The sequence below is a fragment of the Pleurodeles waltl genome, chromosome 1_2 (genome assembly GCF_031143425.1).
Source record: "Pleurodeles waltl isolate 20211129_DDA chromosome 1_2, aPleWal1.hap1.20221129, whole genome shotgun sequence".
In the NCBI taxonomy this organism is placed as follows: domain Eukaryota; kingdom Metazoa; phylum Chordata; class Amphibia; order Caudata; family Salamandridae; genus Pleurodeles; species Pleurodeles waltl.
In genome coordinates, this window is record NC_090437.1 from 624,002,847 (window position 1) to 624,016,546 (window position 13,700).

Here is a 13,700-nt window from a genome sequence, read left to right on the forward strand (position 1 = left end):
TTCTTTACAGACAAAAGCTACATTACTAAACTTGCTTCTATTAGGTGGCAACTTAACGAGCATCACCAGCAGAAAGTTACAGAGTTCTGCCTTTCTGCAATTTTTCTTCTGGCCCAGGTGACTGAAGATTGAGGTATATATAGAAATCAAAAGGCAGATTGCTAATCCAAATCAAGTCGCTCACTCTTACAGCTTGGGTTGAAAGTGTCTATGATTTAGGAGTATTCAGCAGCAAACTGTATTTTTGAACACCAGAATGTTGCAAAAATGGCAAACGTCCATTTTTACTTGCTTCTAAGAATATTTATATTGGTGAACCTGGATCACAGAATTGCCTTAGTTAAGGCTGCTAGGATGTGCAGTGTATTAGTGTAAATAAGTATACATATGTCTGAAAAACAGATGCTAATTTTGCATATATGTAACCAGGCTACACAGAACTATAAATAAGCATTATAAGGCCATTAGGTCTTGCCTTTGGGACCCATTGGTTTTGCCATATTTTTTTTTTGTGATATTGTACAGCATGGCTAAAGAGGAATTAAAAGGAAGCCTATGATGTGGCTCCATGTGCGCTCCTACAAAATAATGCAGGCTCTTTTTCACCTTTTACGTTTTTTTACTGATCCAAGCTGGATAGGGATAGGGAAAAATGGACAAACACTTTTTAAAAATAAATAAAATAGAGGGTGAAAGTAGCATGTAAGGTGCGCTAGGAGGAAGCAGATAACACCAAGGGAGAGCAATATGAATAGACTGAGGGTGGGGGCAAAGGGGACTGGGAGCGGGAAAAGGGGGCACAGCTGTGGTCCTCAGTTTCTGGGGCTGAGGTACTCTGGAGTGGCTTATTTGAAAGTGGAGGATTCCCATTCTCCTGCCCCATTTCTCTACCTCAAGACGTTTCTAGGCATGTCCCATTCAGCCATGAATGATAGGTCCCATTGGGTATTAGCATAGCATAATGCTCTTTTCAAGGATTCTTTGCAATTTTAACCTGCCTGTACCTTCACTATCATCAGGCTTCCAGCCCATGGGCTCTCTTGTTACATATGCCCAATCCTCCTCAGCTGTGCCCATTGTCTTCATCTCTAAATACCCACTTCATGTACTGAGGTGTTCATTTATTAATAGATGTTTTTATTAACGTGCTGGCTTGACAATTAGGATGACTATTTACACCACCACCCGGTGGTAGATATTGCCTTTTCTTTATAGTTTTATTCCCTAGTATTCCAAAACTAGTTCATATGCTGGCCTAGTAGTGGCACCATTTGGCTGCGCTGTATCTAGACCTTCCAGTTTCTTTGGTATCTAGCCTCGTTTCAGCCCATCTCCTCCATCAGTGCCTACCTGTTTATTCCATGCCTCCATCCTTTACTTTGGATTCTGCTTCTGGCTACCATTGTGAGCCTCCATCTTAGAAGGAAGGATGAACCCGAGACTCTTTCTTTACTGGGTTTCTATAAAATCTGAGATGGTGACCCAGATCCTCCTACTCAGAGCTTTATAATACGCTGTCTGTTAGATGACAAGTCATTACTCCACTATGTATCTTTGCAAAATGTAATTGTCTGCTTCCTTATATAATACTTAGATTTCAAGTGATGTGCTTTGCCAAACATTTCTTTTATTTTGAATTGATATACAAGTTCCACACCCATCTCTTATGTCATTATGATATGTTTTTTGAGCTTTCAATTTATGACAGGATTTGTTAGTCATTACACCTTGTGATTTTACACACTGAGGTGATCCGCTGAGTCACACCTCTTCCTATATCTTCCTGTCTTTTTACCTGTTGTCTAGATAAACTTCAGTCCTCAAAGAAACCCTCTTCTTTGGGTGGTTACCTTCATAATGGGGAGTTTGTGATACCTTGGGCCCAGATTTAAGAGGGCCTAGTGCCTTTTTGCGCCACATTAGCATAATTTTTTACTACGCTCATGTGGCCTAACGAGGCCAAAATCGCCATGCTAGATTTATAAAGTGGCGCAATGTGTGCATTACTCAACTCTGTAACCCCTTGCGCCACATTATGCCTGCGCCAGGCATAATGTATACAATGGGGGTGTTCTCCCGTTAGGGGGGCTGAAAAATGGCGCACAGAAATCTAAAGGATTTCATTGCGCAATTTTTTGTGGCATTTTTAACGCCTGCTCAGAGCAGTACCCCTTGTCTATCTTCCATGTCTCAGTCCTTACACCACTGGGATGGAACAATTTTAGGCTAAGTCTTTTCATGCAACAATACCATACCAAATATGAAATAAGGTACACCAGAGTATGTATGTGTAACCCCTGCTCAGAGCAGGCATTAAAAGGGGGCAGACCATTGGTTACAATGAGCCCCTATGTACTGTTCAGGGTTAGCTCCAAAATGTTGCCGCTACCCCTGAACAGTACATCAATAACATCAAAAATGTTGACGCTATTGCTCCCTACCCTACGCCATGGTGTGCCATATTTTAAATACGGCGCACACATGGTGGCGGTTGGGGTGGCTCAAGAAAAGTGGTGTAGCACAGAGTGCAGTGCTACTCTTCTTAAATTTGCCGCCTGGTGTTTCTTGAGAGGGCATCCCTGTTGCTGTTTACTCATTCTCAGTTGCCTGAGGGTGGGATTCTTATAGAGTACGTTCCAGAAGTGTTGACAGGCAGCAGCAAAGGCCTAGACTCTAGAAAGCTCCTTGGGGTCTGCCGTCTACTCTGGATAACTGGTGTCTTGGTTGTTTTGCAGTTTCTGGTTGTGCGGATCTTGTTGGCGAAGGCCTTCTTGTGACCATTACTCAATAGGTGATTGAAAGGAAGTGGGCAGGGGTTGCTTTGATGATGTCTCAGCCATACATAAACTGTAGAGGCTAGTATGATCTTTTTTTTCCAGGATGGGGTTTGTTTATAGGTTGGCATCCTATTCCATTCGCAACAAGAAAATGGGCTTCCCCCTTCCTTCCCAAACTAAGACATGAAGCATGAGAAGGCCTTGTATTACACTCCATGCCCTGCCCTCCCTCCGGATTAATCTTTCTCATACTTGCGATTACACAAGCTTGGTGGTGCACAGATGTGGCTTTATGAAAAGGAGGCTTAAAACAAGTAAAAAGACAGGAACTACAGAGCATAGGGTGAAGAGGCTTTCTTTCAGGATCTTATTCATTCAGGGTGACTGCTTGGCTTCATTGTGTTAAGGAATAATGAAGATTATTGCTCGGTAAGTAAATAGGCCATTCATTTTTACTGTTGTCTAAACTAGTAAATTATCTGTAGTAAAGTAGTACCCCACCTTGGGAATCTAGAATGATTGTGTTTCCAACTACAACAATACATCTGATTCCAAGATGTCATACTTTGCTAAATAAAACAGGATTGCAAATTGAAGGTACACAATTAAGATCACTGCCATTAGCATGTCTTTACTATATTTCTATTTTTATTTCGTCCACTATCTATAATATTGGTACGTCTGTGCCTCTACTCCTGTTTTGTAGCAGATGGAGTTGTGGTGTTGGTCTTTATATCAGAATTACTAGTAGTTAAAGATGCAGGCAAGTAGTAACCAGGGAAGAGTCCATGCAATATTGTATTTTGGAGTATGCTTATAAAATTAGGTGCCACCGTTTATGTGAATTTGTGGAAGTACTTAATTTTTATCATTAACAGATTTGCAAACCTAAAGTTGTTTCTTTTTAAAGTTTGAAAACGTTACTGCTTGTTTCCAAAACTGAAATAGCAATCTGCTTGTAGAGAAAAACGGTGTTTCTGGCTGGCTCATAAAGCTTTAGTCACAGTAAGGTTGCCAGCAGCGTGCACTGTAGGTCTTTATACACAGTGCCTGGGCATAGAACCTCCGCCACTGCAAGTACTAAATCCATTCATGCCAGTAGGCTAACAATCTCAGGTTACTCACCAAAATATGAATATTTGTGTTTGATGTTAAAGACAAAGCCATGTAGAATGATATGTGAATGTGCACAGCTGTTAATGCAACGGTGTGTTTAAAACTATACAAACATTTTTGTACCTAACATCCAGACCAAGCTCTTCTCTTGATTTGAGCATCTTGAACATCAGGAAAGACCTACAGTTTAAGCAGGCCACCCAGTTTAGAGAAAACAGTTAACTTTGTTGCTAGAATTCTAGAGTATTTGCGTCTTTATGATAGCAGCGGGGTTTTGGGATGTATTGTGACATCAGTCACTGGATGAACCCTTTAACAGCATAGACCTTGATTTGCTAAAATTATATAGAATTGTCTGTTTTGAATGAAGCAACAACAGACTTCCCGTTTCAGGAATCTAGCCAGCCAAACTTTCAAAGATGATCATCATTTCTGGTGTGCTCATAAGAACATAAAACAAAAATGTCCACTTCAATTTTGTAGCTTTGACTCACATTAAACTATGGCTGTAACATGTTCAGAGTAAGGGTCTGTCTTCATGGCATGAAATAATATGTTTTCATATATGTCCATTTCCTTTCAGGAGACACAGCAGTCAGGGAAGTGCTTGAGGAGACTGGCATAAAGTCGGAGTTTAAGTCCATCTTGAGTGTAAGGCAGCAGCACAATCACCCAGGAGCCTTTGGGAAGTCTGACATGTACATCATCTGTCGGCTGGCACCTCTATCGTATCAAATAAACTTCTGCACACGTGAATGCCTCAAGTGCGAATGGATGGACCTTGTCAAGCTTGCCACAACCAGCCATACCACTCCAATCACAAGCAGAGTTGCTAAGCTGCTATTGTATGGGTATAGACAAGGGTTCGATAAGATCGATATGACAATGAAAGAGTATCCAGCAGTTTACTCAGGCATGGTTTACAGACTCTATCACAGGGAACTGCCGGTCAATTTGGAAAACTGATGTGAGTCAAATTGGCTTCATCTTCATCTTTTTATTTATTACTCAGTTCAAACAAGTGCCTCATTTGTACCCTAGATCAGTGGTTCCCAAACTTTTGACTTCTGTGGACCCCCACTTTATCCTTACTGAAACTCGGGGACCCCCACTGAACCATTATTGGAATCCGGGGACCCCTTACTGAGTCATTACTGAAAGCTAGGGACCTAATCTGTTAATATTATTTAATTTTCTAAGCAGTCGCGGACCCCCTGAGAAGGCTTTGCTGACCCGTAGGGGTCCCCGGACCACAGGTTGGGAACCACTGCCCTAGATTTCCAACACCTGCATACAGAAGGCAGCTAATGCCCGTTCACTGAACCAATTTGAAATACAAAATCATGAATACGGGCAGAGCTACAATGCTTATGATGACCTGTCAATTTTCTTATTATTTTAATTTCTGTTCACGTCTTTAATGGGACTTGCATGACTACTCATTAAATATTTGTCTGATGCTTACAACTTTTTATTTTATTTTCTTCCTTTTTTAACCACTGAATTATCACTTTCATTAATTCTGGTAGGAGCTACACTATTGTAAGTTTAGCGCCTTAAATGTAAGCGTTTCTGTATATATGCATTATTGTACTTATGTACAACCCTAAAATCTACTGGTGCCATGAAACTAATGCAGGACAGAAACCATTGTTCCACATGACAAAGTGGAAACCACGTGGGTCTCTTTTAAAGTGAACATTTTGTTGAATCATCTGAGATGTTTTGTTAGATAGGTAGAATGAATTTCAGTACCATATAGTTAGGGAATATATATTTGATCGTTTTTTCAACTTCAGAAAAATCGGCTGTAAAATATTGTTATAGTTAAAAAGGTGGCCATTAAATTCAACTCTTGGCCGACATGGGTAGAAACAAGATTGCTTTCTGTCCTGCTCCGGTTTTTGATCCATTTTTGTATTGCCCAGTTCTTTTCAGGGCCACATACCAATCTGAATATTTCCTCGATCGGTATGTGTTATAGTTGTTGGACTCCAGTCGCTCGAAAAAGAAGCATTCATCGGTTATCCATTTCTGCAAAGAAAAGAAAATTAGGTTAGCACTCTTGGATAAAGCAAAAAATCATCACTTTCTGAGTACCGCCCGCCAGTAGTAAAAGATGCTATGTTGTATTTCTTTAGATCAAAAGTATGAAATCTTAACAGAAGTAGAGATTGCCAGAGGCTAGTCAGTCTTCCACAGAAGCTGGGCATACATGAGATACAAAAAATAACAAGTGAGATGTAAAATGTGGAATGTTGATGAAATGGTCAATATTACCTGCAATACAGATTATAAGGAAATAAAATAGAAGGTTCATTTAGACAAACTACTTGAACTGCAGAAATAAATAATCATTTAGAAAAAGAAGGTGCTGTGAAGGGAAACGGCTATTATGTAAGACATAAACCTAATGCATACTTGTTTTTTAACTTGTTTGGATGCAGTAATGTCACAAAAAACATAGGCTATGAATATGGTTCTTCGGGCACCCATTACAGGAGACAGAGAGGGAAGAAAAAGTGGAAGGATTTCCGATCACGATTCTGTCACTGGTCAATTCTTGATAAAAAAAACAAATGTCAGTCCAAATCAGGACTGGATGGGGAATAAAAAGCAGCCCAGGGAAAATGTTCAACTCAGTCCTGCTCCATTCATCTCCATGCTCTATCTCTGTTTCCATACATACATACATCCTTCCTCTTTCTCTCCTGAAGCCCTCCTGTGCCTGCTTGCAATTAATCTCAGGGAGTTGTAGAAAGTGACAGAGGCACCAGCACAGGCCCAAAACCTTCAAAAACCAATGACTTTAAATTGTTTGATATTTTTAAGGAGGGGAAAAGGGCCACAATGTAGAATATGGTGGCCAGGTAAGTTTTAAAACTGTTTCGATCTCAGGTAAAGTCTACAACAGCAAGCACAGGAAAAGCCAATAGGTCTCGCCCATGCAAGAGCTGTTGACTTTGCCAATGTGTTTAGCCATGTTATACACCAGTGTGGCTGCTGTTCAGCATGGCTAAAAGTTAGTGTCATAGAGTGCGGTGACATAGAGTAGCGAAGAGTAGAGTGGTGAAGAGTGGGGGAAATAGTGTTGTGGAGTGTAGGGTGTCGTGGAGTGGCGTAGACTGGAGCAGAGTCGTAGAGTGGCCTACAGGTAAGTGGCGTGGAGTGGCGGAGAGTGTTGTGGAGTGGAGTAGAGTGGAGGGGCGTAGTATGGAGTGGCATAGAGTGGTGTAGCATGGAGTAAAGTGTCAGAGTGGAATGTCATAGAGTGGCCTAGAGTAGAGTGTGGTGGAGTAGAGTGTTGTGTCATACATTGACGCAGAGTGGAGTGGCTTAGAGTGGGTGGCATAGAATGGAGTATAGTGTTGTAGAGTGGAGTGGCGTAACGTGGAGTATGCATGGTGTGGTAGCGCACTACCATTACTGGCAACACATTTCCAATTGAAATGACCCTTACATGTACAAATACAGTTTTACTGAAAGAACTATACAGTACACAAATAATAATGTGTGGAAATGGCATCATCTAGTGTACTGATTTGTTTTGATCATATTAAAAGTTTTGTTTTTAACACAAAGTATGAAAAAGTGCTTCATTTGTGCTTTCCTAATTCTGATATATTATGAAATATTTGCACAGTTTATTTACAGACATTTACAGTTTTGTGTGCTATACAGGGAGTGCAGAATTATTAGGCAAATGAGTATTTTGACCACATCATCCTCTTTATGCATGTTGTCTTACTCCAAGCTGTATAGGCTCGAAAGCCTACTACCAATTAAGCATATTAGGTGATGTGCATCTCTGTAATGAGAAGGGGTGTGGTCTAATGACATCAACACCCTATATCAGGTGTGCATAATTATTAGGCAACTTCCTTTCCTTTGGCAAAATGGGTCAAAAGAAGGACTTGACAGGCTCAGAAAAGTCAAAAATAGTGAGATATCTTGCAGAGGGATGCAGCACTCTTAAAATTGCAAAGCTTCTGAAGCGTGATCTTCGAACAATCAAGCGTTTCATTCAAAATAGTCAACAGGGTCGCAAGAAGCGTGTGGAAAAACCAAGGCGCAAAATAACTGCCCATGAACTGAGAAAAGTCAAGCGTGCAGCTGCCACGATGCCACTTGCCACCAGTTTGGCCATATTTCAGAGCTGCAACATCACTGGAGTGCCCAAAAGCACAAGGTGTGCAATACTCAGAGACATGGCCAAGGTAAGAAAGGCTGAAAGATGACCACCACTGAACAAGACACACAAGCTGAAACGTCAAGACTGGGCCAAGAAATATCTCAAGACTGATTTTTCTAAGGTTTATGGACTGATGAAATGAGAGTGAGTCTTGATGGGCCAGATGGATGGGCCCGTGGCTGGATTGGTAAAGGGCAGAGAGCTCCAGTCCGACTCAGACGCCAGCAAGGTGGAGGTGGAGTACTGGTTTGGGCTGGTATCATCAAAGATGAGCTTGTGGGGCCTTTTCGGGTTGAGGATGGAGTCAAGCTCAACTCCCAGTCCTACTGCCAGTTCCTGGAAGACACCTTCTTCAAGCAGTGGTACAGGAAGAAGTCTGCATCCTTCAAGAAAAACATGATTTTCATGCAGGACAATGCTCCATCACACGCGTCCAAGTACTCCACAGCGTGGCTGGCAAGAAAGGGTATAAAAGAAGGAAATCTAATGACATGGCCTCCTTGTTCACCTGATCTGAACCCCATTGAGAACCTGTGGTCCATCATCAAATGTGAGATTTACAAGGAGGGAAAACAGTACACCTCTCTGAACAGTGTCTGGGAGGCTGTGGTTGCTGCTGCACGCAATGTTGATGGTGAACAGATCAAAACACTGACAGAATCCATGGATGGCAGGCTTTTGAGTGTCCTTGCAAAGAAAGGTGGCTATATTGGTCACTGATTTGTTTTTGTTTTGTTTTTGAATGTCAGAAATGTATATTTGTGAATGTTGAGATGTTATATTGGTTTCACTGGTAATAATAAGTAATTGAAATGGGTATATATTTTTTTTTGTTAAGTTGCCTAATAATTATGCACAGTGATAGTCACCTGCACACACAGATATCCCCCTAACATAGCTAAAACTAAAAACAAACTAAAAACTACTTCCAAAAATATTCAGCTTTGATATTAATGAGTTTTTTGGGTTCATTGAGAACATGGTTGTTGTTCAATAATAAAATTAATCCTCAAAAATACAACTTGCCTAATAATTCTGCACTCCCTGTAAAAACCTTTTTATATCTCAGTACCCAACAAGATTGTCACATAAATCCTCTCACTTTGAAGTCAGAGAAAGAAAAGTAAACACCAAGCTCCCTCAGAACACAGAGGCTGATATCTAGCCTCTGTCTTTGAACACACAGCAAATGTAACAAAACGTAAAGGCTTGTTTCCAAAAACGAGGACTTGTGGAAGAATACAAGAAGCGATTGTGAACATGCTCCACAGGAGGGACAAGGACTTACTGGACAGCCTAAAACAAATTAAGCCAACAAGCAGAAAGCCAAAACATGTGACTTACAAACCACAAAGCCAATAGTAAGCTATAGGTGGAAAGCATTCCCAAGGAAGCCTTCAAAATGCCCACAAGAAGTCTTTTTGCAACCAGACAGCTGTGCCTAACCTAAAACCTAGTAATGATAATTATTTTACTGAATTTCTTTCTAGCGCAGTGGGCTTGCAATGTTGAGATTATCACCACTCCCTGACAAAGTCTTCTGTAAAATTTGTATATTCAACTCTACGGCAAGGGGATGTTATTCAATTCACTGAAGACATCTCTAGCAAATACCAAATTCCACACCACAGTTCTAAAAATGACTTTGCATTATATATTGATTGTCAATGTACACAAGGGGTGAAATGGACTGCTGACCTACAACCAAAAAGTACGTTGGTTTTAAAATCCTTAGCTGTGAATATTTGATCTTGAACTGTTAAAATGGGGTTGTGGGCAGAACTGTAGTCTAACTACCTGGCGGTGGGGAACCAAATTAAGTTAGGCTTTTTTGAGTTTGAGTTCAGTTGCCTACATTAATTAACATTTTTAACCTCCAAGTTACCATGGCCAAAGTAGCCAAATGGTTTGGGCAATGTGGGGAGGAAGTTGCTTTCCCACCATGTCGAGGGGCCATGGCATAACAGATACACGTTTGCAGAGTGTTGCAGAGTCACCCCCAAACTTTTTGCCTTTACCACTCCTGTTTTGCTGAATTTGACTTTGTTTGGTTTAGGACTCAGTGCACTTTACCCCTGCTAAGCAGTGCAAATGTGTCTGGTTTGCTCTCTTAAACACGGTACAATTGGCCTACACCTAACTGGCACATTTAATGTATTTGTAGGTCCTTAGTAAATGGTAATCCATGCACCCAGGACCTGTAAGTTTAATGGTATTAGTGGGCCTGCAGCACTCATTGCACCACCCACCAAAGTAGCCTTTTAAAACTTGTATGAGGTCTGCTACTGCAACCTGTAGTGCAGTTTTAAACTGCCATTTTGACCTGGCCTAAATCTTCCTTTTTTATACATACAATTCACCCCTAATGAAGGCCCTAAATGCTTCTAGGCAGTTTGCATTGTATTTGAGAAGTATGCCACGTGGGTTTAGGTTTTAAATGTCATAGTAGTGAAAAACATTCAAGTTGTATTACACTTTTGCAAGGCCCTCCTCTACCACAGGATAACACTGGGTTAGCTTAGTACACTTAATAAGTGATAACTTAAATTTGGGAGCAGATAGGAAAGGAGAAGGTTACTTACCCTGTAAGCATCTGTTCATGGCATATAGTGCTGTAGATCCACTTGCTGTCCATAATTCTGTCATCTAGTGTGTGGCCCAGATTTGCATGTTGTTTTTCTTCAAATTTCCTGACGGTTGGTGAGGATGAAAATAGCGATACAGGAAAGCGAGACAATGATGCGTTAAAAAAAAGTAAAGGATAAAGGACCCCTGCAACAATGAAAGGCTTTCAGGGAGGAGTGTAGGCACATTTGAATCTACAGCACTACATGCTATGAATAAATGCTTACAGGGTAAGTAACATTTTCCATTTGAGGCATGTCATATGGATTTGTAGAGCATGAATTAGCACCAAAAAGGTATCCAGGCACTCTGGAAGGTGTGTAGGTTGTCTGCTGGGACTTAGTTGAAGAGCTACGTCTTCAGCCTCTCGCGGGATTCAAGATGCAAGAAGGAAGCCCTGTTGTATAAATGGAGGCTGTTCCATGTTTTGGTGGCAATGTAGGAGAAGGCTAGGCCACCCTTTCTACTTTTGCCTATACAGGGGGTGTTGCTGCATCCTGCTGAGGAATTCTACAGAGTTGTTGTTCACCCCAGGAAGGTACCCTGCCAGCAGATAGACTCTGTAGTGAAAAGTCCACCGCAAAATGCTCTGGGCTAATGCCAACAGGTGAAGAGAGTGAGTTCCGCCTTGTTTCAGTAGATAGTAAATGGCAATAATGTCTGTGCAAATTGGGACTACTTTGTCCACAGTGTGACAACGGAATGCTGTCAGTGCTAGGTGAACGACCAACAGTTGTAGGTAACTGATACAGTGACCTTGGTGCTGGGGTGCCCACTGACCTTTGACCTCGAGGTTGCATAAATATGCCCCCCACCCCATAAAGGAAGTGTTTGTTTGTGATGGTGATCTGCGGAATAGGGTCAAGAAATGAACACCCCAGCAACAGGCTCTTATGTTCCACCACTGCAGAGAGTAATGAGTGCGGCTCCGAATCAATGCTAGATCATCCAAGTGACCATTCGCTTGAGACCATTGTTGCGCTAAGCACTCTTTGCAATGGATGCATGTGTAACCTGGTGTGGAGAACTATGGCAATGCAGGAGGCCACTGTCCGAAGTATGTGCATGACGATTCTGGCTGTACACCTGGAGATCTGGTTGAAAAAGAGGGAGCATTGCCAAGAAGGCCTGAATCCTTGCAGGACTGGGATAATTCCTGTCCTCCACGAAGCTGAGGACTGCCCCTAAATGCGGCTGAAATTAGAGGGGCCAAAGGTGGGACTTTGAGGCATTGATTGTGAACCGTAGGAGGTTTATGGTAGTGTGCTACAATACAAAGCACTGCTCGTGAGTAGGACACTTGTTAAGCCAGTCATCTAGGTAAGTGAACATGTGAATGCCTTCCACGGCAGGGGCACAGCCACCACTGCTTAAAATTTTGTAAACACTCAGGCAGTGGTGACCCTGAACGGCAAACGTTGAACTGATAATGTTTGCCATTTACCACAAACCAAAGGTAGCGCTGGAGAGCTGGCTGAACTGGGATGTGGAAGTAGGCATCTTTGAGATCAAGGTCAGTCATAAAGTTGCCTTGTTGTTGTAGAGATATGACATCCTGAAGGGTGACCATGTGGGAAAGGTTCTGACAAAATGTACCAGATGTACTCGTTGAGGGGCCTGAATAGACAGGAGGGACTAGTCCTTCTTGGGAATGAGAAAGTAGAGAGAGTATACCCCTGTGCCTTGTAGGTGTGATGCCACTGGCTCTATGGCGCCCTTGATTAAGAGTGTGCTTACCTCTTCCTAAAGTAGTGGTTTGAGTTTAGTGAGAGGATGTGCCTCTGGTGGGAATTTGTTTGTTGGGAGGTGTGCAAGTGAACTCCAGATATTAACCAAGGCTAGCCTAGCACCCCCTAGTCTGAGGTGATGGGCTGTTAGGTCAGATAGAACCCTTTGGAGCCGCCCCCGACAAGTGTCATGAGGTCAGGAGGGGGTGGACAAACACTTTGGAGCTGCCTTGGTATTCCAGCAGCCAAGAGGGCCCACAAGCAGAGGGCATTTGGAGGCGGTCCAATGTCTTGGTGGTCTGTGTCTTTCTTGGTCTTCTCCAGCATCTGATAACCTGCGGACCAAAGGGGGGCTCCTCGTCGAAGAGCTGGTTGAGGAAATGCTGTTGAACTTCTGGTTAGAAGCCAGAGACACAGAACCAGGTGTGCCTACGGATGAGGATGCTGAAATTAATGCAGCGAACCACATCGTTGGCAGCATCTAGGGTACAGCGTGTGATATTTATTGAGATGAGTTTGCCTTCAGAGTCTTACACTTGGTCTCTTTTGAAGTACCTATCTGGGAGGTGTTGGAGAAGCTCATCCATTTCATCCTAGTGAGTCCTGTCATACCAGGAAAGTAATCTGATTGAATTAGCAATGCAGCAGTGATTGTTAGATTTTGTGCAGCAACGCGTTTGCCAGCAGCATCAATCTTTTTTACTTTCCTTATCCGATGGTGGTATGTGGCTGATGTCCTGTGCTATGGCCTTATTTACGGGAAGCATGGACCATCAAACAGCTGCGGGGGAGTTGGCCTTTAATCCAGACTTTTGTCTGACGGTGTGGACTTCTATTTCTTGCCAACCCTAAGAGTGACCAGGTTTAGCTGGCTCCTTGAAAATATGAGAAGCCATTTTGAGAATCCCCTTCATCAATGGAAGGTATTGCACTGAACGCTGCAAAGGGTTTCCAACAGGAAATCCTCCTCAGCGGCATCCTTATGCATTTCCACTTTATGGAAAGAGGCCGCCCTGCCTAGAACCTCATGATAGGAGATGCTGTCATCAGGTGGAGAGAGCTGGGGCGGGATAAAGGTTGGGGTCTGTGTCCCCCAAAGAATCCACATCATAAAAATCCCAGGGATCATCCTGTGGGTGCAGGACATTGGAGTCCCCTGGACTACGCCCCCAAACCCAGAGTGTGGTGACCACTGAGGAGTGAAGGAAAGAGGTTCAGCAGGCAAGGGAGGAGGAGAGAGTTTGTAGAAGGAAGTGGGGATAG

General features: G+C 42.5%; 2 protein-coding genes across 2 annotated transcripts in view; one reads left to right on the forward strand and one right to left on the reverse strand.

Annotated features, from left to right (window-relative positions):
* The window catches only part of NUDT6 (nudix hydrolase 6), a 177,144-nt gene that overhangs the window by 139,081 nt on the left and 24,363 nt on the right, over positions 1–13,700 (forward strand). The window contains exon 5 of the mRNA XM_069242395.1: positions 4,477–4,860. Within this exon, the coding sequence (XP_069098496.1) occupies positions 4,477–4,859 (383 nt within the window). The 3' untranslated portion in view covers position 4,860. The remainder of the gene's footprint in view (positions 1–4,476; positions 4,861–13,700) is intronic.
* Positions 5,651–13,700, reverse strand: part of FGF2 (fibroblast growth factor 2) — a 371,383-nt gene continuing 363,333 nt past the window's right edge. Inside the window, exon 3 of the mRNA XM_069242405.1 lies at positions 5,651–5,927. Within this exon, the coding sequence (XP_069098506.1) occupies positions 5,742–5,927 (186 nt within the window). The 3' untranslated portion in view covers positions 5,651–5,741. The remainder of the gene's footprint in view (positions 5,928–13,700) is intronic.